At 44.8% G+C, this 24,704-nt stretch overlaps 2 protein-coding genes across 2 annotated transcripts in view; one reads left to right on the top strand and one right to left on the bottom strand.

The window, feature by feature from the left end:
• LOC136576196 (protein mono-ADP-ribosyltransferase PARP14-like) overlaps positions 1 to 24,704 on the top strand; it is a 913,674-nt gene that overhangs the window by 593,129 nt on the left and 295,841 nt on the right. The window lies entirely within an intron of this gene.
• LOC136577385 (protein mono-ADP-ribosyltransferase PARP14-like) overlaps positions 1 to 24,704 on the bottom strand; it is a 66,181-nt gene that overhangs the window by 1,739 nt on the left and 39,738 nt on the right. Inside the window, exons 9-16 of the mRNA XM_066577292.1 lie at positions 24,447 to 24,516; positions 23,772 to 23,921; positions 21,734 to 21,796; positions 19,503 to 19,682; positions 9,893 to 10,075; positions 5,272 to 5,883; positions 3,312 to 3,451; positions 994 to 1,168 (exon numbers count right to left, since the gene is read on the bottom strand). Of these exons, the coding sequence (XP_066433389.1) occupies positions 994 to 1,168; positions 3,312 to 3,451; positions 5,272 to 5,883; positions 9,893 to 10,075; positions 19,503 to 19,682; positions 21,734 to 21,796; positions 23,772 to 23,921; positions 24,447 to 24,516 (1,573 nt within the window). The remainder of the gene's footprint in view (positions 1 to 993; positions 1,169 to 3,311; positions 3,452 to 5,271; positions 5,884 to 9,892; positions 10,076 to 19,502; positions 19,683 to 21,733; positions 21,797 to 23,771; positions 23,922 to 24,446; positions 24,517 to 24,704) is intronic.

Raw genomic sequence — 24,704 nt, 5'->3', positions numbered from 1 at the left:
TTTTTAGGGAGAAATAGTCCAAAACTTGAAGGGCTGCACTTTAATGTCCAGGTTATCCTACAGTGTATAGCATTTTCTACATCACTTATCTAGGGTCACCCCACACCCATATTGCTCTAGAAGTCTGGGAACCCTTTTTTGTTCCGTGTTTATTGGGACAGGAGGTCAATACTATTGTATCTCCTCCAGAGGCGTAACGTGAAGCTCCTGGGACCCAATGCAAAACCTGTAACGGGGCCCCCAACTAAAACGCTTTATTCATAGTACTGGGCTCCCTATATGGAGAAGAGGGACCTTATGGGCCCCCTAAGGCTCCTGGGCCCGGGTGCAACCGCATCCCCTGCATTCTCTATAGTTACGCCCCTGATCTCCTCTCTACCAGAAGAATGGGTGGAGACAAGATGCACGCCCACAACCAACGCCCACAACTTGATTGGCTGGGGCCGGATAATCAGCATTTCCAGTTTCTGTGGTGTCTGTTCCCCCCTTTCCTCCACTACATTCCCCCGCTGTCAAGCTTCCCAGGTCAGCAAACCCTTGAAGGTGGTACCTCTGTAGGCTCGTAGCTCCACAGTGCCCGGAGACCTTCTTCCCTGCAGGTGTCGGCCCTGTCATTCCACACCCCGCTGTGAAACCCCTGACGCTGTAAGCTCATAGCTCAGCAGTGGCCACAGAGCTTCTTCTCTGCCGGCGTCGGGGCCTTTTCTCCCCATCCCATTGTCACTGCTTCCAGCACTCTGCCGTCTCCCGAACCTGGTCCGCCGAAGTCAGTCACCCGTTGTCTCTCTCCTCGCCGCTGTCGCAGTATGTTTGCAATATGTGAAGCCAGCGAGGACAATGACAGTGCAGAAGCTGGTAAGGGCACGAGGGAGAGCTGCCGGGCCCAGCCAATCACGTTGTGAGCGTGCATCTTGTCTCCACCCATTCTTCTGGTGTAGACAAAATACAGTAATACCCAGGAGGTCTTACTGTAGTGCGGCTATCACCTCTCACCATTTAACCCTGAGTAGCTCCTGTTGTATCCGTTGCTGTTTACACTTTTCACTGTGTTTTCATCTGTCCCATGGAAAAGTTGCATCTCATTATTTGTGGTGCCGTTCTTGGTGTCGATACTTTGCTTCTTGATCTGATAGTTTTGGTACAGATGTAAGTTTTGGATTCTTTCAATCTGTGTAGAAATTGTGGAAGAAATTTCCACATTAATCATTATTAATACAGTGTGTAGGACATTATTCTCATTTGCTATAGGTATAATTGTGGCTATAGAAATACTGTATACAAACCTACAGAACATACACCAGAGGTGATACAGTAAGTGGCAGAGCTGTTTTAAGCTTGTGTACCAGTGTGTATATACATATATCTTTTATGTGTGTCACAATTCTTCAAAGTTTGCTGAATCAAAATGGCAGTTATAACATTGAAATCAACCTACTGTACCCCTGGCTTCCCTGCCATTAGCTAGGAAAAACTTTCTACCCTACTCTTCAAGTCACACATTATTAAGGGGGCATTTGACTCACCCAATCCCATCTCACCTCATCCCCAACCCTACTTCTGTGCTTATTCCGACCCTATCCTAACTCATCAACCTTTCACTGACTACTAACCTCTTTTCATCATCTTTTAAATATGCCGTTGTCACACCCATCCTTAAAGAAGAACTCCAGGTTTTTTTTCCCGCAAAGCCCAGAAATTGGCTTCTGCCTCGTTGTTTTTTTTTTCCTTCCTCTGGATCAACAGGGGGGGGGGGGTGTAAACAGGCTGAACTAGATGAACATTGTCTTCTTTTAGCCTAACATACTATGTTACAAAATCTCTGACCTCTGCTGTGAAGATTCCAGTTCTGTAGCTTGTTTGTCCAGGCTGTGTATTCTGCACTCTTCCTCTGGCCTCCAGGTCACGAGTCAGCTTTATGCCAATGGTCATAAAGAAAAGCGGTTTATGCCGCCCATAGTAATTAATTACTTTTATTCAATGAATTGCTGTGATTTGTTCATCGAGCGCCAGTTTTGATTGGTTTTCAAGAACCGCGGCTAAGCTAATCAGTGCAATCTCTTGCTGGAGGCGGAGTTCAGAAACCCCGTTGCCAGCAAGCAATGTTCTGTCGGTGCTGAAAACTGCAAGCAAGCCTGCCCGGACTGTGGAGACCAGCGGGAGGGACCCAGATGGCGCCCGCTAGGTAAGTATAAGACATCCGCCGAAAATAAGACCCAGCGCCTCTTTTGGGGCAAAAATTAATATGACAGGTTCTTATTTTCGGGGAAACACGGTAGTAAATATGGCACAAACATATTTGATAGTTTTATGGCACAATTAGCACCATAAAACTGTTGAATTTTCAATAGTTAATATGTCCCAAAGTGTTTTCAGAGTGTTGGTCATGTGACCTGGAGGCGAGAAGAAAACGCATCATGTAGTATACACATCTGATGGGATGATATTCCACTGGCGGAGTCCAACACGGCCGTCAGCATGAGGCTCTAGGGTGCCTTCACATTTGCGATCGCGATATTGCTGCGTTTTTTTAACACAAATGTCAATAGGACTTTCTAATGTAAAAACGCATTTCACAAAAATCGCAAAGCACAAACTTGCGATTTTCGTGCAATGCGTTTTTAACATTAGAAAGTCAAATTGACATTCGCGTTAAAAAAAATGCAGTGATTGCAAGCGTGAAGGCACCCTTAAATGTATAAAGTTCTATAAAATTCAACTTAAACAACTCATTCTGCAAAAAAAAAAAAAAAAAAAAAAACAAAACCCCTTTCACAGCACCATTGACAAGAAAAGAAAAATGTTACAAGACCTTACAGAGCTCAGTCAATGGGAAAATAAGATGCTATGGCTCTTGGAAAGCTGCAACGCTTGGTATCGCTGGGATCATGCTGACCCAGAGAATAATGTTATCACATCACTTATGTAGCACATCGAACGCTGTAAAACTGAAATCTAAAAAACATTGTTGTGTAGTCTTGCAGTCTAATGTTGAGTTCAGCGGGTTCGCATTGCAAGTTGCTGCAAATGCAGGTCGCGAAAAGTCCATCAATGTTGGATTTTTTGCAAACTGCTGTTGCTTCAACCTGCAACATGACGCTGTTGACCTCAATGCAGTTGTAAGGTCCCTGATGTACACAGCGGTCTTTAGTAGTGCAACTCCTGTCATGACCAAAAGTTCCCATGTAGCCAGAACTTAATTGTAAAACTTTAATACAATCAGACCACATTTTATCAGTAATTATTGCAGAAATTCAGACCGTACCAAAGAGTTCACAAAATTTTTCTTACAACTATAGACTGTGAGACTTTACCTTAATAACTTTCATCTGGCAGGTTTTTACAAACTGGGCCTGAACATCGCTGTATTCTGGGGAGCGGGTATCCACAGTTACCACTTTCAGTTGACTCTTATCCATCGAGTCCCAGTATTTGGGTAGAACCAGAGTATTTTCTGTTTAATAAAAGACATTTATGATTGTGTCCTCTACTCCCTGCCTGCTTGATAGTGATACCTCTCCAAAAGACAACCTTTGAGAAGAACTCCCCTTTACCAAGACCAGATTTTCAGTTCCACCATATAATGTATTTGGAAAGTCTTCACACCCTTTCACTTTTTTTACATTTCGTTATGTTGTGGCCTTGTGCAAATTAAAAAGAAATATTCAAGCTTTCTCCATCATTCTGAACTGAATACCTCATAATGACAACGTGCCAACAGAATGTGAGAAATCATTTTTTTTAATGAAAAACTAGCATATTGCTGCTAGAGGTGGGGTTTCCACTAGGGGCACCGGTGTCCGGTTGAGGCGGAAAGCTCGTCCTGGAGCTGCGGGGGCCCGGCGAGGCGGCCGTGTCCAGGGTTCCCCCGCTCTGGTGGTTGATCGGGCGGTGCGTGCCTCCGGGGGAAGCGACCTTGTAATTCCCCCTGGTGTCATGTGACTTCTCCCTGCCCCTCTGGGCAGGGAGTTCTGCTTATATACCTGGCTGGGCCAGACACTGGTTGCCAGTGTTTGGTTCTGACTCCGTCTGCCTACACTCGCATTATTGACCTGACTACTTGTGTTCTGACTTCTTCGGCTTCTTTTCTGTCTCTGTTTTTGGTTTGTCCTCCTGTACTGCGCACATGCCTTTCTGGTTTTACCCAACCTGTTTCCCGACTTCTCCCTGTTTGCTTGTTGTTTACGTCTTGTCTGCTACGCGGTACCCACCTGCTAGTCTCCCTGTTCCTCTTTTCTTGGGGTCCCTGTCCTTAGTGCAGCGCAGGAACCGTCGCCCAGTTGTCGCCCTGGGGCCTATCCCAGGGGGGCAAGTAGGTAGGGACCCCCTGTCCACCTATCCTGGCCAAAAACATTGGCCAATATTGCTGCTGGGTACCTGTTTCGACCTCCCTACTTGAACCCTGAGATGGAGGCAGTTGCGGCATTTGCCAACCAAGTGCAAGTCTTGACTTGTTTGGTGCAGGACCTGTCTGTTCAGCTCCAGCTTCAGGAGCAGTCCGCTACCAGTGCTTCGGTCACAACTGCTGCAGTCCCAAGGTCAGGGGTCGAGCCTAGGGTTTCTCTGCCTGACATTTTTTCGGGTGACCGTAGAACGTTTTTCTCGTTTCAGGAAGCATGCAGATTATATTTTGAATTATGTTTCGACTCGTTGGGTTCGGAATACCAGAGGGTGAGCATAATTATTTTACGTTTGAGGGGCGACCCTCAAAACTGGGCATTCTCGCTACCTCCCGGCTCATGGCCCCGCCAGTCGGTAGATGCCTTTTTTACGGCCCTTGGGCAGATTTATGATGAGCCAGATAGGGCGGGGTACGCCGTGAGTAAGTTATTGAGCCTTCGGCAGGGAGGACGTTCCGCGGAAGAATTCTGCTCCCAGTTTTGGCAGTTTTGTGTGGAGTCAAGATGGAATGACCATGCTCTGAAAGATTTATTTCTAATGGGGTTGTCTGAGTCTGTAAAAGATCTGCTGTTGTTGAACACAGAACTCGAGACTTTAGAGCAGGCTATGACTATCGCGGTAAAGGCCGACCACCGTCTTAGGGCCCGCCGCAAGATTCGGACCGAACCAATTGTAAACCGGTCCGAGAATCCGTTCATGACCTCAAGGCCACAACATACGAAAGTGTAAAAAAAGTGAAAGTGTCTGAAGTTTCCAAATGCATTGTATATTATGCATACTGCACCCTAGAAGACCACATTGCAATGCAATTTTTGGAGGTTGTCCTAAAAAGGTTTCACACAATGGGCTTTATTGCTAGTCTATAATAATTACCATGTTTAGGAAACCTCTGAATCGCCATTTCTTTTCCTGTGGGGTCCTGCATCGAGCTCAGCTCCATCACAACAGTATAGTTCACTCCAGCCAGGTCAATATTTAGGCTTAGAGTCCTTTTACTTTTGGCTTTTTCCAACTCCAGGTTTGTCATTTGATCAAATGGCACAAAGTTGTTGCCATCATAATATCTCCATTCCACCAGGTTACTGCAGAGCTCTGCCTCTCGCTCTTTGGTCTTCTTCTCTCGCACCTTCTTGATCATGTCTTGGATTTGGTCTGTCAGATTCACAACGTCTTCAGTTAATCCTGACACTTTAATCGTGTTGCTTGGAAAATCAATGTTAACAGTAACATGAAGAGTCTTCTGAAGGTCAGCAATGCTCTCCCGCTCCTTGTCACCGAACTCCAGGATCCAGTCATCGGTGATGAGCTTCTCGAGTTGTTGCCTCAGTATAAGATCTTGGAGCCAAGACGATGTGTTTCTCACTGCCTCCTTGTTCTCTGCACACAGGTGGTAAATAACCGGCTCAATGTTGTCTCGCAGCTCAAACACTTTGGTCTCTTCATCTTCCACCTTGTTACTGGTAGGGTTGATCATACGATAGAGCCCTGCAAGAATATGAATATACACAAACCCGTAATACAATAGTGCACAAGTGTCCCTCACCCCTTTCCATCGTTTTACGCTAACGGTTTTTCATCCCCACCTTCCAAGAGCCGTATGAGGGCTTATTTTTTGCAGCATTCATTTTATTTTTTTTTAAGGCCAATGTCACATGGATGAGTGAAACATGGACCGATATCATGTTCGCCAACTTGCAATTTCCACACGGATTTGAGGCGTTTTCGTAAAAAAAACGTCTTGCATCACTTTAGAGAAGCAGAGATCCTCTGTCGCAGCAGTCAGCCATGGCTGAGGATCACAGAGTTTCTCCCATTGTTTTCAATGGGGAAACCTTGCATTGCACTTGTGTACACCTAGTATGTGGTGCGATGCTGCTGCTGGCCCCATTGAGAACCATGGCTGAAGCAATACGAGGGCGCGCCCCAAGATAGGGCATGCCACAATTTCTTTCCCAGGAAAAAAAAAACTTTACTCATGGGTATGACCCCATTCAAAAGAATGAAGTTCATATTTGTGCGTGATGTGTGTCTCACAAAGCACAAATCTTGTGCGAGAATTTCAATCGTGTTAAACCGGCCTTAATGGGACCATTTACTGTAGCAGATAATGTATTGGAAAACTTTTAGAAATTTAAGGGGTTCTGACATTAAAAAAAAAAAAATTTACTCACCTTGCCTGGCCAGGACCGATCGCCAGGCATGTCCCCTCTAGCCGGCATCTTCTTCTGTGGCTTGTAGAAGCAGAGCAGAAGCGGTCAAAATGACCGCTTCCTGCTCTGCTCCGTCCGTCAGCCACTTCCGAGTTGAACGGACGGGTCGCCCATAGCAAGCACGTCACAAGCAGTGCTTGCTGTGGGCGGCCCGTCCGTCCTGGCTGAACTCCGAGATTCTGCGCGTGTGCAGTGGAGACGCGGCCCGTCCTGACTCCTGTCAGAGGGCACCTCCCTTCTGCGCATGCGTGGATTCCCAGAGCAGCGCGGCTCGTGGAGGAAGAAGAGGAAGAACAGAGCCTGCTGGGAGATGACCCCCCCTGATGACAACAACAACTGAAGACAAGGTAAGTATTATGTTTTTATGCTTTAACAGCCATTAAATCGTGGGTTCCCTGTGTCCATTATGCAGACCAGGGAACAATGGCTGTTAAAGCATAAAAACATTATTCATGTCAGAACCCCTTTAAAGCTGTGTGAAATGGAAAAAATGCAATTGTACCTGGTTTTGGGACATTTACGATGTTCAAGCTGTGGTAATAATGATATGTTGTATAAACGTGGTACTGACCCACAGAAAATAGTTAACTTTTATTATATTTTACTAGTTTTTAGAAATGAAAACTTAACACAAACGGTGCTTTATCATTGTATTCTGACACCCAGAGCTTTACTTTTCTATCGCTGGTGCTTTGTGAGGGCTTGCTTTTTGCAGGACAAGCAGTAGTTATTGATTAAAGGGGTTGTCCCGCGCCGAAACGGGTTTTTTTTTTTTTCAACCCCCCCCCCGTTCGGCGCGAGACAACCCTGATGCAGGGACGTACAAAAAGCTTACCGGAGCGCTTACCTTAATCCCCGCGCTCCGGTGACTTCTATACTTACCTGTGAAGATGGCCGCCGGGATCCTCTGCCTCCGTGGACCGCAGCTCTTCTGTGCGGTCCATTGCCGATTCCAGCCTCCTGATTGGCTGGAATCGGCACGTGACGGGGCGGAGCTACACGGAGCTACACGGAGCCCCATAGAGAACAGGAGAAGACCTGGACTGCGCAAGCGCGGCTAATTTGGCCATCGGAGGGCGAAAATTAGTCGGCACCATGGAGACGAGGACGCCAGCAACGGAGCAGGTAAGTAAAAAACTTTTTATAACTTCTGTATGGCTCATAATTAATGCACAATGTATATTACAAAGTGCATTAATATGGCCATACAGAAGTGTATAGACCCACTTGCTGCCGCGGGACAACCCCTTTAAGTTTTGGGGTGAATATGACTTTTTGATATAATTTTTCTTTACTTTGCTTTCTGTGGGAGTGAAGACAAACAATTAAAAAAAATCAATCAATCTTGGCTGATCTACAGCATTCACCATGTGAAATAAATGTTATATTTTAGTAGATTGGGCTTTTTGAACGCAGCAATACAAATTATGTTTGTTTTTCATATCTTTTAATGTAAAAATGAATAAAAAAAAATGTTTTAAATACTTTCTTTTACCTTTTTTTAATTATTATTGCGATCTTTTGATCACATCTACCTTACATTTACATTATAATGCTTTTATATTGGTCTATTTCAGCAATAGAACAATTAGGCTAACGATTGCTGTGACAACAGCATCCTAGGATTGTGGAGGATAGGGTTGTGAAGGGAGCATTTGGGGGACCATTTAGGTGCTGTTGTCAGTACTGACCTTTGACCTTGGCTTCCAAAGGTTTAAATGTCTGGGATTGCAGTTATCTTGTGAGGGTCTAGTTTTGCAGCTTTGAAGGGGTTGCCCAGTTGTAAACTTTTGATGGCTCATTCTTAGGATAGGCCATCAACCCTTTGCAATCCAATTTTGGATTCAGGGTTTCCTAGGGGTTTTTCTCTTTCTGCCATTATACAACAGCACCATCTGCTGGCTTGAGACAGTACTGCAGTTTGGGACATGCTCGAGAGGCTCCTGACAACAGAGCGGACAGTAATATATAGTAAGAATACCCTGCCGGACGAATTCAGACATCGGAGCTATACAGCCTTCAATCAGAATGTCTTTAGACATCAGACAGTTGATTGGAAAGGGTTAATAGCAGATCGGTGAGGGTCTGCCAGACAGCTGTTTTTACACTTTATTCTGCGGTGCCCACTTTTGATGGCAGCTGAATGAGAAGACTGGCACTTATCTCCCATGCCAAAGAGATCGGGTGCTCGGCTGTCGGATGGTAGCCTGGCACTTGCGGGGACCAAAGAAGAAAAATAAAAAAGTTAGGGCCCCTTTAAACTGGGCATAGCTATATGGCTGCAAGAAAATGCACACGATTTTTGAGTGTCAGTGCTTGCTTTTTCTCGCAAAAACACAGCTGCCAATTGCGATCTTCTCGCGCGTTTTTTTCAGGTGATTTTTCAGAGGTTTTTTATTGCAGCGAAAGTCAATAAGACTTTTCTAATATTAAAAACACATTGCACAAAAATCGCAAGTTTGTACTTTGCGATGTGATAGAAAGTTTCCATAGGGAAACATTGAGAGAGAAAAAAATGTAAAAAACAGAAAGATAGAAAATAAGGGAGATGGAATAAATCCTCCACAGTGCCTATTGAAAGGCAGCATTCCTTCAAGCCAAAGTCAGACTTTTTATACAAGCCTTGTTACAATTACCGGGAATTAAAAGCAAAGCCAGACCCCATGTACATACAGCTGTTTCAGGGTTTTTGCCCTTCATCAGTGCATCAGTGTACAGTAGGAGTCTGGCTTTGCTAGTGAGAGGCCTAGGATGGGGGTCAGAAACGCTATCTTTTCTCCTTAGGGAGAGCAACTATATACTATAAACTAAGTGAGGAGACTCAAATGGCCATGCACGCTCCTCTGGGTAATATCTCCCTAAGGAGAAAAGATAGCGTTTCTGACCACAGAAAGATAGGGCATGCAGCGATTTTTTTTTTCTTCTCGCATCATTGCATGAGTAAAAACATTGCATATTTGAAGGAAACCAATGTAAATCATTGGTTTCATAATTCTGCGTTTTCACTCACTCTTGCATCACACAAAAATCGTGCAATATTATCGCCAGTGTGAAGGCAGCCTTACACAATATAATATATTACCCAAAAATTATTAAATCATTAAATACAACTTGTCCCCGCAAAAAACAAGCCCTGGTACACCTATGCCGACTAAAACATTAAAAAGTTATTGCTCTAGGACTACCAGGACAACCCCTTTAAGTGCTGAATTCTCCCAGCATTCCCTTCTTGTTAAATGCTAAGGACAACAACAGCATGATGCTGTTACAGGGTGGATACTTACATGTAAAAACAGATGTTTTGTGCTCTTTCTTCTTCATGCTGTCACAGAAGTCCTGTAATAAGGCCGGCTGGAAGATGACCACTTTCACTGTCTGCAAAGATTTAGCCGACTTTGAGGACACAAAATCCACCACGGCATCTAACATGGCGTCGGACACCACAGCAGAGGGTACATTTCCAGCACCTGTAATGTTCATAAAAGAAAGGGCCGGGGTTCAGTATCTTCATTTACACACGAGCGTAAACGCATTTGCACATTAGCCTGAGTGCTGCATTTTTGCGGAATGAACTATGCCTTTTTAGTGCTCGCATTGGCGAATTTTACTGTACTTTTTGCCCCAGCAAGCTATGTTTATTTGTGCGCGGCAAACAAACGCACCAACTGGAATGTCTAATGAGTTCCAGATGTATTTTTATTGCAGTGCAATTACACAGGTTTTCATGCATCTCCTTGCGTATTGTGCAAACATTTGCAACCCCTTGTAATGACTTGTATCATACACAGTAAAATAGAACATGTTCTATTTTTTTTGCACAACCAAAATAAACGCACAAAATACAAACCAGTCTGCCCCCTAAATACAAACTATAGACCGCTATAAACAGTCATCTGTAGCCTGCCCCTATGTATATACTCTAGATCGCTATAGTCAACTGTAGCCTTATTATAGGAAAAATCAATGGTTTTCCTCTAGACTTCACTGCCTGCTACAAATTTTTTTTAAACATTTTCTTTTAATTAAAGAATTCAGAAATGCCAGAAAAGTGAATTAGAACAATCTGGCCTCGCAGGGCCCATATAAGTACATACACATTAGTTCACAGTTGGAGGGTAACGATCTGTGTGTATTGTATTTCAAGGAATCTATTCGCTGGCTTAGGAATGGGGTTGGGGGGGGGGGGTAAGGGCTAGGGAAAACCATAAAGTAACAAAGTAACAAATGGCGAGTGCAGGGGTTATTTGTCAAATGAGTGCAAAGAGGAGAGCTTCTGTGTACAGGTAAAAGCTTTTTCTGTTGTGTTAGTCATCAAAGTCATTACTGCTGCCTTGGAACCCAATCCATGGCGTCCAGAGGGATGTAAATTCATCCCTTGTTTCAGATTCCCAAGCAAGTATCTCTTCAAAACGGAATATTTGGGCTATTCTTTCCAATCATTGGGATATCCGTGGGATCTGCCTTTCTCTCCAGTAAAGGGGGATGAGAAGTTTGGCCGCTGTCAGAAGAATAGTGGGTAGGCTTTTATTGGAGGGGTTGAATCTATCTGTAGGTAGCCAAATCAGGACTTCTTCTGGTCTGAAGGAAAAAGATGTGTGGCAGATTTTGTTAATGTGATCTGTGACCGCCTGCCAGAAAGGTCTAATTTCCGGGCAGGTCCACCACGTGTGAAGTGCGGTTCCCTTCTCTGTCTCACATCTCCAGCATTTGTCTGAAGTCCCGGGGTTAGTTTTGGATGTCGTTGCTGGGGTTCTATACCACCTAGTCAAGGTTTTGTATGAATTCTCTTGGATTCGCACGCATCTAGAGAAGCCATGCGAGTTTTTCAAGACCTTGAGGGTCTCTTTTCTGGTGAGGTTAAAGGGGTTGTCCCGCGCCGAAATCAAAAATTTTTTTTTCAACAGACCCCCACATTGTGCACAGATAAAAAGAATCCATTTGTTTTTTTTTTTTGTTTTTTTTAAATTCGCTTACCTGCATCCCCGTTCTGCAGCTTTGAAGATTCTTCTTTCCTTCTTTCAAAGATGGCGCCGCTGGTCTTCTCCCACGGTGCACCGTGGATTTTCTTCTCCAGACTTGCGTTCCACTGCCGATTACAGCCACCTCATTGGCTGATCGGTACCACGTAACGGAGGCGGAGCTACGATGACGCAGAGAAGAGGGAGGAGCCAGGACGCAGCTCGTGAGCCGGGACACATCCAGTAAAGGATTTCACCCTGCGCAAGCGCGACTGTTCGCGCGACCAGCGAAGAGGCTTCATCGTCGCCATGGAGACGGGGACGCCAGCACCGGAGGGGGTAAGTGTATAACTTCTGTATGGCCAATATTTAATGCACAATGTATATTGCAAAGTGCATTAATATGGCCATACAGAAGTGCTTAACCCCACTTGCTGTCGCGGGACAACCCCTTTAAGGTCTAATTTCCTTTCCCACTCCCTAAGAAACCAAGGTTTCTCTGATGAGGTCTGTAAAAGAAGGCCTTTGTATATTTGTGTGACCAGTCTCTTTGGGCGTGAGGGTAGGGAGATATATGTCTCGAACCACAATGGGTCTCTAAGTTTGCCACATCCAGATTTTTGTAGCTTCATCAGGGAGTGATAAAGTCCCGTTTTGCCCAGGAAGTCTAGGTTAAGGTAAGCGAACCTCTCATCCAGCTGGGCCTGCTTTGTGAGTTTGGGGCAATCGAGGATATCATGGATCGTGAGGTCTTTAAGTTTATCCCAAATCTCCTCTGCTTTGTGCAATTTATTAGCGAGAATAGATGGGATTAGGGGGGCAGTGGTCATCGGGGGCAGTGAGTCTTTCTCTGCCATTTCCAGTCGTGTAGACCGGAGCACTTTAATTGTGCTTTTTGTGATGGGACTTAGCAAGTGGTATTTGTCTAGCGGAGGGCCGTTTGACCAAAGTAGGACCTGATTGTCTTCGCCTAGCATGTTTCTCTCGGCACACAGGGTGAGGGAGGTTGTCTCCGTATCAATCAGTGAGATCCATTTGGCGATGTGGATCGCCCTGTAGTATGTTTGTAAGTTCGGTAGTCCGGCGCCTCCTTGGGGGCGCTTTTGGACCAGGTGGGAGAACGCCAGGCGTGGCTTGTGTTTGTCCCATATAAAATCTCTAAACAGCCCATTCATTTGTGTAAAGAAAAAGCTAGGGACTCCTATAGAGACCGTGTGGAGTATTTAGATGGTGGTAGAATATAGGTGGATATTAGGTTCTTCCTCCCCAACCATGAGATTAATGGTGAGTTAAATTGTTTGAGTTGAGATTTCACTCTTTGAAATAAGGGGATGTAGTTGGCATCGTATAGAAGCTTAGTGTTGGAGGGTAATGATATACCGAGGTATTTAATGCTCGAAGATCGCCAACAAAATTCTAATTGCGTTTTTAATTTTTGATAATATGGGGTGGTGTGGAGATATTGAGGACCTCTGACTTATCATAGTTGATTTTAAAATTAGACAGCCTGCCGAAAAGGTCGAAGGTCTCTAGGAGCGCTGCGAGAGCCTTTTTCGGGTTTGTGGTGAGGACCAATAGGTCGTCTGCAAATGCCGCGGTGGTGTGTGTGGTATCTCCTATTTTAATGCCTTTGATGTCCGGGGTTTGTCTGATTTTTTGGAGTAAAGTCTCCATCACTAGTATGAATAGTATAGGAGAGAGCGGGCAGCCTTGCCTAGTGCCATTTTTTATAGAGAATGGTTTGGACAGTGTACCGTTCATCTGAATCCTCGCAGAAGGGTCAGAGTAGAGTGTGAGAATGGCGCTGGTGAGGGTCGGTGGGAAACCGTATTTTGTCAGGGTATGTTCCATAAAGTTCCAACTAACCCTGTCAAAAGCTTTCTCGGCATCAGTGGAAATTAATATCAGCGGTATCTTGTTTATTTTAGCATGGTGAATGGCATGTATTGCTCTCGTTGTGTTGAATTTCCCTTCCCGTCCTGGGACAAAATCCACTTGGTCGGGGTCAATCAATTTAGGGAGGTGGGGGGCTATTCTCTGGGCGATCAGTTTCGCCCACAGTTTGATATCCGTATTTAGTAAGGAAATAGGGCGGTAATTGCTGCATTGGATCGGGTCTTTGGGGATTAGTGCGATATGAGCCTCGAGAGATTGTTTCGGCAGGGGTGAGCCCGTGAGGAGGGAGTTGCAAAGTCTCGTTAGGTATGAGACGAGGGTTTTTGCAAACTTTTTATAGTATAAGATTGGAAGCCCGTCTGGGCCCAGGCTTTTTCCGTTGGGGATGGAGGCGAGGACCCTAGTCACTTCCTCCTCTGTGACTTGCTGTAATATTGATGAGGCGTCTTCTTCGGACAGGCTCGGGTGTTGTAAGGCGTTAAGGAATGCTAGGGTGTCCTCGGGTGTCATATTTGACTCCCCCTGTAAATTGTACATTTTGGCGTAATATTTCTCGAAATCCTCAGTCACTTCTTTATTAGACATCACCACGTCTCCCGTGGGGGTTTTTATCTGTGAGATAAAGGCTTTCTCTTTCTGTTTTTTAATAAGTCTCGTCATCGTTTTTGAGCCTCTGTCTTCGTGTATGTAGATTTTGTATTTAGAAGTGGAGAGAGTTTTTGCTGCTTTTATATTCAGGACATCTTTAAGTTTTTCCCTCAGGTTCTTTAGCTTCTTGAAAGTGTCATTGTTGGGTCTATTTTTGTGTTGGGTTTCTACGTCAGATATTTGGGTTAGGAGTTTGTTAGTTTCCTCGTTTCTTTGTCGTTTGGCTCTAGTTCCCAGAGATATTAGTTCCCCTCTAATGAAGGCTTTATTAGCCTCCCACAAGATAGGAGTGGATACCTCCTGAGAGTCGTTAATTTTGAAGAATTCTTCTAGTTTTTCTGTCAGTAGAGAGCAGTTTTCTCCACCGTTTATAAGCGTACAATTGAGACGGCAGCTCCAGTCCCTCCTCGGCAGGCTGTCTACTATCAGTGTGGTAGAGATGGGGGCGTGATCTGAAATTGTAATTGAGCCTATGTCTGTTGAGGTGATTGAGTGGATATGTTTGCCCGATACCAGTATGTAGTCAATTCTGTGGTATGTGGAGTGTATATGAGAGTAATGTGTGTATCCTCTTACTCCTGGATTCAGAATCCTCCAGGCGTCCTGTAAATTTAGTTCTGATAGGAGACTTCATACCCTGTTGATTTGTTTTCGTGTGAACGGCTCAGAGTTCGAGGTGGTGTCTAATGAGTGATTCAGTGCTAGGTTGAAGTCTCCGCCCCCACCACACATAAGCCCTCTGCAAATTTACTGAATTTAGTTAGGACTCGTATTAGCCATGGGATTTGGTTTTTATTTGGGGCGTATAGATTGGCAAAGTATATTTTACTGTGTGCCACCGTGCCCTTCAAGAAGATGTATCTTTTATCTTTTTGTCTATTGCAATCGAGACCCCCCTGGAGGCTGAGGAGTGGGTGCTGTGGTACCACTGGTTGAAATTAAACGTTGGGAGGATGGGGACTCGATCATGTCGGAAGTGGGTTTCTTGGATGAACACCACCTCAGTTTTGAATTTTTTCAGTAAGGTGAGAGACTGGGTTCTCTTTTGTGGACTATTCCAGCCTCTAACATTAAATGAGGTAATTTTAATTTCCGCCATGGATCGGTTCCAGGTCATTTTCTACTATTCGCCGAGCTGCTCTCTCTAACTACATTTTTGCTTGCACTCTTGCCATATAAACATTTACAAAAACAATTGTGAACAACAAACACCACGTTAAGTGGCAAAGTGAGGAGATTTAGTTTGTACGGGGCAGAGAGAGGGTCATGCCAAAAAGGGTCTTGCGTCCGTTCCTCAATCGGGCCCAAGAGTGGGGTAGGGCCCCCATGGTTCCTCTCTCTCCCCGCGTGGATGGGGGGTGATTGGGCGCACACCTCTAGAGGTGGGGGCAACCACTGAGACCTCTACTAACTAACATTGCTATGATTTTTTTCTAGGGCCACTTTTTGTGGTCCTGGTTCAGCAGTTAAATGGTAAGTAACAGACCAAACGTGAGCTCGATCCTCAGGGGTGGGGCATCGTCTAGACTAAACTAAACTAGCACAGAAACTTTTGCATAACGATTTTGTCCATGTCGGCTCTTACATGGGTTGGTATCCAATCCAACATGGACTCGATTCCCCGAAGTATAGGGTTGTTGGGACAGGCACAGCACCATTCCCATAAATAGAGACGGCTCTGTGTCCGCGCAACGGGTCTCTTGAAGTAGTAGAAAAAATAGAATATGAGAGGGGGAGGAAGGAGAGTGGTGGTGGGGGAGTAGTCCCACAACCAGGTCTCCTGTTCTCAAAATAGGTTATTTGTGTCATCCCAGTCCCCCTCATCTTGCCCATTACCTGGTCAGGGCGTCCCGTCAGCGAAGCTGCGGATTGCGCTCTCCAGCCTCCCCCCATCTCCCCCTCTGCGACCATCTGCATCAGACTGTATTCTATAAGGGAGGGAAGAGGGGAGGGGGGGAGGGCACAGAAGGAGGAGGTCAGAAACAGAAGCGGGGTGACAAAGACCCTTAAAATGTCCTTCTACTCAATGGAGGGGAGTCCATTTTCTAGGTATCAGCAAGCGACCTCTTCTTGTGTCTTGGTGTTTTCGGGATTTGGCCCAGTGTCCAGGTCTCAGGTTTCTTCAGTGGTGGTAGCTGGTGTTTGATCTGGACAGGTAGCCACGACGGGATGTCTATTGGAGACATCTCGAGCTTCTCCCACGCTTTTTCAAGGTCGTCTGGGGTCCTAATAATTATCTGTTGACCTTCTTTGTACGTGAATAGGCCAAACGGAAAGAGCCAACGCACAGGCAATTTTTTCAGGCACAGAGCTTCTGTCAAGGGTTTGAGTAATCGCCTTTTTGCCAGAGTACTAGGTGCAATGTCTTGAAACAAAAGGACACTGTTGTCTTCAAAGATTATTTCCTTTGTTTCTCTGGCTCGTTGTAGAATGGCAGCAGTGTCTATGTAATTTAACAGTCCACAGATTACGTCCCTGGGTGGTTCTGCTGGCGAGGGTCGGGGTCGCAGAGCTCTGGATGCATTCTATAACTATTTTATCTGCTCTGTCCTTCCCCAGCAGGGATTGGAAAATCTGTGGAGCAGTTGAGTTTAATGTCTCAGTAGCTATAGACTCTGGCAGGCCTCTGAAGCGGATATTTTTTCGTCGGCTTCTATTCTCTTGATCTTCTATTAAGGCTTGGTTCAGGTGGTCATGTTGTGCCATCATGTTGGATTGAAGAGCTAAATTGTGCTGTATTAATTCCTGTTGTGCACTCTCCAGATCCTCCACTCTGTGCCCGATTTGTTTAACTTCTGATTTGATGTCCGCCAATTCTTTCATAACTGGGGAGATGGAGTGGGCCAGCAGTTTTTTGAGGAAATCTCGCGATATCGGGCCTCTATTTGTGTCCTCGTTATGTTCTGAGGTGGCTGAGGTGCTGTCTATATCCGAGTCTTCTGAGATGTGTTCGGTATAGTTTTCTTGCAGTTCTCTCTGCTTTTGTGCTGCTGGGGAGTTGTGTTTTTTCTTTAGGTATTTGTCCATCTCTGCCTGGTTTTTATTGGGTCTTGGTGTGTCTGCATGTTCACTGTTCTTATCTTTTCCAATCTTCACCATTTTCCAATTGTAGGCCTGTGGCGCTTTGTTCTGTGCTGTTATCTCAAAATTAAGCGATTTCTCGTTGGTTCATTTGGTCTGCTATTTTAAGAGGCGGGGGGTCTCGGTGTCACCCTTTACTTTGTGACTGTTTAATTTTCCATCTCTGCTCTTCCGCTCTCTGATCTCTTATTAGTTTGATGTAGCAAGAGTGGGTCTGTCAGGTGGCGTAACGCAACCTTCTGCCTGGTCTGTTTCACCTTGTGGATTAAAGTTGTTGGAGCTCCAAAAGAGGGGTTCCGAAAAAATTAGAGCCAGGCTCTTAATATTGTCTCCTCTCTGTAGTTGGCAGTTTGCACAGTAGTGGTTGGGGGGATGGGGGGGCTGTTGTGACCCTCGGTGTCTCTGCTGCTTACTCTCTTGCAGCCTGCAATCTGGAGTCTGTAGCCTGCTGTTTGCAGCCTGTGGTGGGGCCAGCGGCTGAGTGTCTCTGGGTAGGTGGTGTCCCCCTCCTTTGGCACAGGGGTCTCTTAGGTGCTCTTAGATGCTCTGCTGGGCTCTGGTGTCCCTGCACTTGCGCCCCCCCCTCGGGTGTCTCTCACCTCTCCCCGATGCTGCCTCTTCCTCTGCTCTTCTGGTAGGCCTCATTCTCCACTGCTCCCCGGCAGTATTGCTGCAGTCAGCTGTGGGTTCTGGCCGCTGGGAATGTCCGGGCCCGAGTTGTCTCCCCTACTTCTGGTCGGCCGGGACCGGTACTTTAGCCCGGGGATTCTCCTGAAGGAGTAGGCCGCGACTGTGTAAATGCAGCCAGAGACCTCCGGCTGGTCTCGTTCAAGAGCTCTCTCTCCCGCGGTGTCAGCAGTGTCTTTCCTGCCCTCGGGTTTTGCCTCTGACAGATACGGTCTCTCTCGGAAAAGCGTCCAGGTCAGGAGCTTCTGAGATCTGCCTGCTCCAAATTAATCATTGTGAAATGCATGCGTGCACGGTTACTGAGTATGACTCCATGTTGGTCAACCATCAGTACGCTTCTGGTATATGAACATCATCACGGTACAGATATAATTCAAATAACGCATCAGCAGAAGTACATGCACCGTAGAATAAGAACTTATGATTGCTTTAATTTATAATGACTCGAAAGATTAACATCTGTTAACGCCTTAAGGTGTATGTTGCTACTAAACACGTCATTCCTAAGAAACGCAACTAGAATAGGCTTATTAATATCCCTGCCCTGACCAAGGAATCCAAAAGAGGGGGTCCCAGGGCTCTCAGACAGCTTTTTTTATTGGGAAAGGTATGGAGGTTGCCTAGGCTGATGTGAGAAACATATGCCAAGATTATATATATATATATATATATATATATATATATATATATATATATATATATACACATATACACACACACACACCTACACACAAATGCATATATTATTACTATAACAGCCTGCTCCACAGAGGGGATCTGTAGACAAGTTCCCTACATACGAAGTTCAGACCACCATAAATATGGATCTGCAGTCTGCTCCATATATAAAATATTGACCGCCATAAATGATCTGTAGCCTGCAACCCCTAGACAGTACAATCTATAGAGCACCATAAACGGTCATCTGTATTCTTTCCCCTATATTCAAACTGTAGGCCACCCACTATATACAAACTGTAAATCACCATAAACGGACATCTGTATACATCCCCATATACAAAGTACAGACCATCAAAAACAGAGATCTGTAGTCTGTCCCCATATATACAAACTAAAGACTGCCACAAACAGAGTTCTGTAACCTGTCCTAAATATATAAAAACTATGTACCGCCTTAAATGGGGATCTACAGTCTGCCCCTATATATAAAGATTGCCATAAATGGGAATCTGTAGCATGCTTGCTATATACCAACTATAGAGCGTCATTAACCATTATTTTTAGCCTATGCTCCATATTATAACATTCTGCAGTGGAGGTGTGTATTATGAGGTTCTGCAGCAGCTGAGCTGTGTTTTATGAGGTTCTACAGCTGCTCAGATGTGTTTTATGAGGTTCTGCAGCAGCTGAGCTGTGTTTTATAAGGTTCTGTAGCAGCTAAGGTGTGTATTATGAGGTTCTGCAGCAGCTGAGGTTTGTTTATGAGGTTCTGCAGCAGCTGAGCTGTGTTCTGCTGCAGCAGGTACCCCAAACTTGTTTACTACATATATATCAATGTATTGTAGTGTTAGTGATGTCATGTTGAGCGGCACTGACTCCATGCTGGGTCACATTCTCTGAACTCATCCTTATATAAATCGCCATGCGTCGCAGTGATCGCTACCTGTGCCTATAGCTGGGAAGGCTACGGATGCAGCTTGTAGTCGCTCACACTCGGTCAGCGCATCCGTCACACATTTCTTTATCTGTGATGGATTCTGACCTCCCTCGATATGTATAATATTCCGGCAGCTGAGATTTCCCCCTTTGGTGACCACAAATGGCTTCTTTGGTTGAGTTGCTCCTGCAAAACAGGAAAGACGTAAACACAGCGGAATTACTGTAGGAAAGACTTGGGACTTGGACAACCCCTTTAACTTTATAAACATGGCGTTCAGATTGTTCGAGACCCTCTTATTCCACTCTTAAAACTGAGACATATGGCTAAATGATTAACCACCTATCATTAATATAGGTTCAACACAGAAAATCGCGCAAAAAATTGGTGACAGTACTCGCCCGCGGCAGAATATTGCTCGCGATATTCCGTCCTGCCCGTGCACACTAAGCCTTAGACTAAGGACACATACTTGTGCACAGGGTGCATCAGGTAGTCAGAGAAATGCTGTGGCTTTGTTTGTCCCGAACCAGAGAGTCACTTTAAAGGGGACAGAGTACATGCCTCTTTTAGTGCCCACTGTGCGAAAATAAAAGGAAGTGTCCTTGCCTCTGCCACCACGATCCACTGTTGCAGCCCTGCTGTGGTCCTAGCATTTGGTGCGATAGATAGTCAAAAGTCAGACGACTGCAACAGCCTGTGGCTGCAGCGTTACCGCTCGTACTCCTGGCATCAGAGCTCACATTCTGAGTGTCATGATGCCAGGAGTTTGTCAACGTGACACTGCAGCAGTTACCCAACTTTAGGTTACACCATCTGTCACAACTAACGCCGGGACCACAGCAGGGCTTCAGTGCTGGATCGTTGCAGCAGAGAACGGGCAAGTACTGTTCCTCTTCTTATTTTCGCACAGTGGGTGCTAAAAAAAGGGCATGTTGTCTGGTAACACATGCAAAAATGTCAATTACCACAGACAGCGGCTCTGAGGTTACTAGTAAACGAGAGCTAGCGTCCACCTCTAGCACTCACATTTTCTCTTGACAATTGCTGGGCTGCCCCTGCCAGTGCAACCACAACAACCCAGCAATTAAGGCTTATACGAAAATGAACGTCTCTCATGTAATAGCAGCCTATTGCACAAGTGTTTTTTCCCAGCAAAATGCAGGAGAAGCTATGCAGATTGTAGTTGGCAGCTGGACTTGTCAATGCAATCACTATGACAAATCCAGGTACTTGCTGCAATTGGCGTTTCTCCACCTCCGTTTTGCAAGGGAGAAACTGTAAGGAGAATTTATGTGTTTACCAAGGAGAAGACAATCCCAGATCTCGTGTAGAAGTGTGGGCCCATAGGAGAAATACAAATCACACTAGCCTTGTTACGGTATCAAATGATTTCTAATGTATTCAAAGTTGTATGTGGTTTATATACCATAAATGACATCACAGGAAAAGTACATACCTTCAAGATTAATAAGAATACATGATAGGGTACAACTAAAATGTTTAACATAAGTTACACCTTTTAAGGTGTAACTATAACATACAAAGAAACCGTTATGATTTCATTGAGAAGGTATGCAAGGGAGGGGGGTCTGGGAGACTGTCTTATCTTCTGTCTATCTCTATCTCGTAGCATGCACTGGTATAGAAAAGGTTTCATTTAATCTCTTCACTACTTATACTAGCATCATGCTATATCTTCCTAATCTTCAATCCAATCGAAAAACAATTAACTGATACATTGATTTACAATTTTCTTAACGGAAACCTTGCCGTGTTATAGTATCCTGAGCCCCATTTACACTGGAAGACTTCCTGCTGGTATCTCCGATCACAAGAATAACAAGTCCATCAGCGCTAATTTAGCTTTATTTCCATGGAACAATGTATACAATCAATAATGCAGTTTAGCTATTGTCAGCAGCACAACCCTGTCTACTCATGATGTGCTGCCGACAACCAATTATTTTTATTTTATTTTTATTTTAATGCCCTCATAAAAGATACGATCAACAGCAAACAAGTGTTTTCTCATTTGTCGCTGGGCATTGATCAGGAATGAACGTCTGAAACTGTGATCTATCTGTGGGTGCAACAGGAGCTTTACCCTCAGCAGCCCGCTGCACCCACAGATGGTCCTGACGGCTGTTTCAGCTCATTACATTACCCATTCCTTCTGGATTTTTGTATAGGACGGTAGTAAGAGGTATAAAATCCTTATCCAGGAATTTTCTTACCAAGACTAGCACATTCATCCTCAATACTCTTCCCAGCTTCTTCCAGGATCTTCTTGGAGACACCTGTAAAGGATGGAGATAACTTTGTAGAGATTTGCTGTAACTGATTTCTTTGACTGCCACAGCACAGCTGTTTTCAAACACTTTTTATCTATGCTTAAATTTGCAGACCCAAGCCTGAAGGTACGGCCCCACATGGCAGTCACCGCCCAGCTGCCACAGGTCTGTGCAGCTTGCTAATATATGAAGTGTTCACTAGCTGTAGGTTGTTAATGTATGTGTGGTTTGGCTAAGGGCTCATTCACACTCACTTATGCATAAAACGCTGCTTTTAGATCGCAGCGTTTAACTCCTGCGTGAGCCAGTGTATCTCTGCGTATGGCAGCAATTTTGGACAGCGTATTTCATGCACGCTCTGATGCGCAGTCTTCCTGGTTTCTTTTTTTCCTTTTAAATCTCCCACTCTGTCGCTTAGCGAAGGTGCGTATAAACGCCACACATAAGTAATGTAATTGCGTATGTACAGCGTTTTATTTGCACCTATAGAGAACAATAATACGCAGTAAAATAGAATAGGCAGGGTTCTTTTTTACGCGCGTATTATATGCAATGAAAAACGCTAGTGTAAGTGGAACATGTGAAAATTAATGTATTTGAATTGCTGTGATGTACCGCATTTTATACGTGCATATACCGCGATCGTAATATGTAATTCAAATGCGTTTGTGTGAATGAGCCCTAAGGCCGGTTTCACATGGCCGAGAAAATCGCCCGAAATTTGTTTGTTGCATCGCAGCCTGTTCTATCGTTTTGCAATATCGGCCATTGTTCTCAATGGTGCAGGCAGCAGCAGCACCCACCCCATTGAAAATAATGAGAGAACTCAGTATATACACATAGAGGCAAAGTAGATTCTTCTCAGTTACACATAGAGGCGAGGTAGATTCTCCTTAGTATATACACATAGAGGGGAAGTAGATTCTCCTCAGTATATACACATAGAGGTGAGGTAGATTCTCCTCAGTATATACACATAGAGGCGAGGTAGATTCTCCTCATATACACATAGAGGCAAGGTAGATTCTCCTTAGTATATACACATAGAGGGGAAGTAGATTCTCCTCAGTATATACACATAGAGGTAAGGTAGATTCTCCTCAGTATATACACATAGAGGCGAGGTAGATTCTCCTTAGTATATACACATAGAGATGAGGTAGATTTTCTTCAGTATACAAATCATTTCCCTAGGCTTTATGGTTTCTGAGAAAAGAACTATGCCATGTATCACGTATTTTCGCAATTTTTCATTCTTAGAATTGAATATTGAAGTTGCAATCCTTTTATTTTTCCTATTTAGGACTCAAAGAATGGTCGTCTCAAATTTCAGGTTTGTGCTGTACAGATGTGTTGTATTACTTACTTTACACAGGGGGAGTCACTTAATTTCGCACTAAAGAATGCCAAATTTCAAGTTTGTACGACACTGGGAAGTTAGAGAATTAGTGACGAGTAGAGATGAGCGAATATACTCGTTTCGAGTAATTACTCGATCGAGCACCGCGATTTTCGAGTACTTCCGTACTCAGGTGAAAAGATTCGGGGGGCGGGGGGAGGCGTGGCGGAGTGGGGGGTAGCAGCGGGGAACAGGGGGGAGCCCTCTCTCCCTCTCCCCGCAACTCCCTGCTGCAACCCCCCACTCACCCACGGCACCCCCCGAATCTTTTCACCCGAGTACGGAAGTACTCGAAAATCGCGGCGCTTGGGCGAAAAAGGGGCGTGGCCGAGTAGGTTCGCTCATCTCTAGTGGCGAGTCATTCAGTGAGGACTTTTGCCTTTGTATATAAAGATTGCTGAGGCTTCCATATTCAATGCACCTGTCATGTCACATATCCCACATTATTCTATCGACCTGTGATGTCACGTATCCCACATTATGGACCCGTAATATCATGTATCCCATATTATGCTCAATCACAATTTCAATCTACATTACACCCCGCATTCGTGACAACACTGACAACAGCTCTATAAATACCTGTTTTCAGATTAAATGTCTTATTGGTTGAGTTAACAATGACGTCGGTGTCTTCCTTGGTTATGTCTCCCATCTTCACCTGATAAGTAATGGATCCTATCTTCAGTTCATGAATGCTTGCTGATGGGGAGGTAACAGTCCCAAATAAACCTGCAGACAGAGTCATTTAAAAAGGTTATTCCCATGAATCAGTCTCATTCTAAAAGTCCAGGAAAGCTGTGTATAGAGGTTTTAAAGACTATTGCAGTGTCTCTGGCATAAAAATACCGTTACTATCATTTTTCCTTCCATTTGTCCCCCTTGGAGCTGCTGGAGGGTAGCTCTAGGCAGAATCAGTCCCTTCCAACTATGGTAGCGAACAATAAAGTTTTTTCTTACTTCCCCTGCAGAAAGTCTTCTAAGCTATATTGCCATTTATTGCACAGGCTTTTTCTTCTATAGTTACACCTCCGTCTGGAGCATCTTGGAGGACCACACAATCCACTAATTATTTTCGGTGGTCGCTGTATGATGCTTCACCGTATGGAATTCCAACATTTATTGTTACCTTAGAGATAACCGCTGGTCATCAGCAGAGGGTGCAAATCAAGGGTTGCTGATGACAAAAGACCAAAGTCTCAGTCCCTTATTCCCCACAGTACCAGGCAGTGTTACCATAGCATAATAAGAACTCACTCTGAGATTTGTCTGACTTCTTCTGACTGGTGGCATCTTTGGTCTTTTTTTCAAGTTCAGTAGAAAATGCCTAAAAGCAACAAGAACATTATAGAGTGAAACAAAGTCCTTCATGTGAGTCACCTGTATCATTTTATAATGCAGGATTTAGTTGACGATCTGCCCATACCGCTGTCAGAGGTGGCGGCGGCACTCTTGGCGGAGTTGACTGAAAGCATAAGGCTGCATAGAATGAAGGAAACCAAAACAGAACCTGAT

The sequence above is a fragment of the Eleutherodactylus coqui genome, chromosome 8, assembly GCF_035609145.1.
Source record: "Eleutherodactylus coqui strain aEleCoq1 chromosome 8, aEleCoq1.hap1, whole genome shotgun sequence".
In the NCBI taxonomy this organism is placed as follows: domain Eukaryota; kingdom Metazoa; phylum Chordata; class Amphibia; order Anura; family Eleutherodactylidae; genus Eleutherodactylus; species Eleutherodactylus coqui.
The sequence above is the reverse complement of the archived record's forward strand: the minus strand, read 5'-3'. Positions and strand labels throughout refer to the sequence as shown.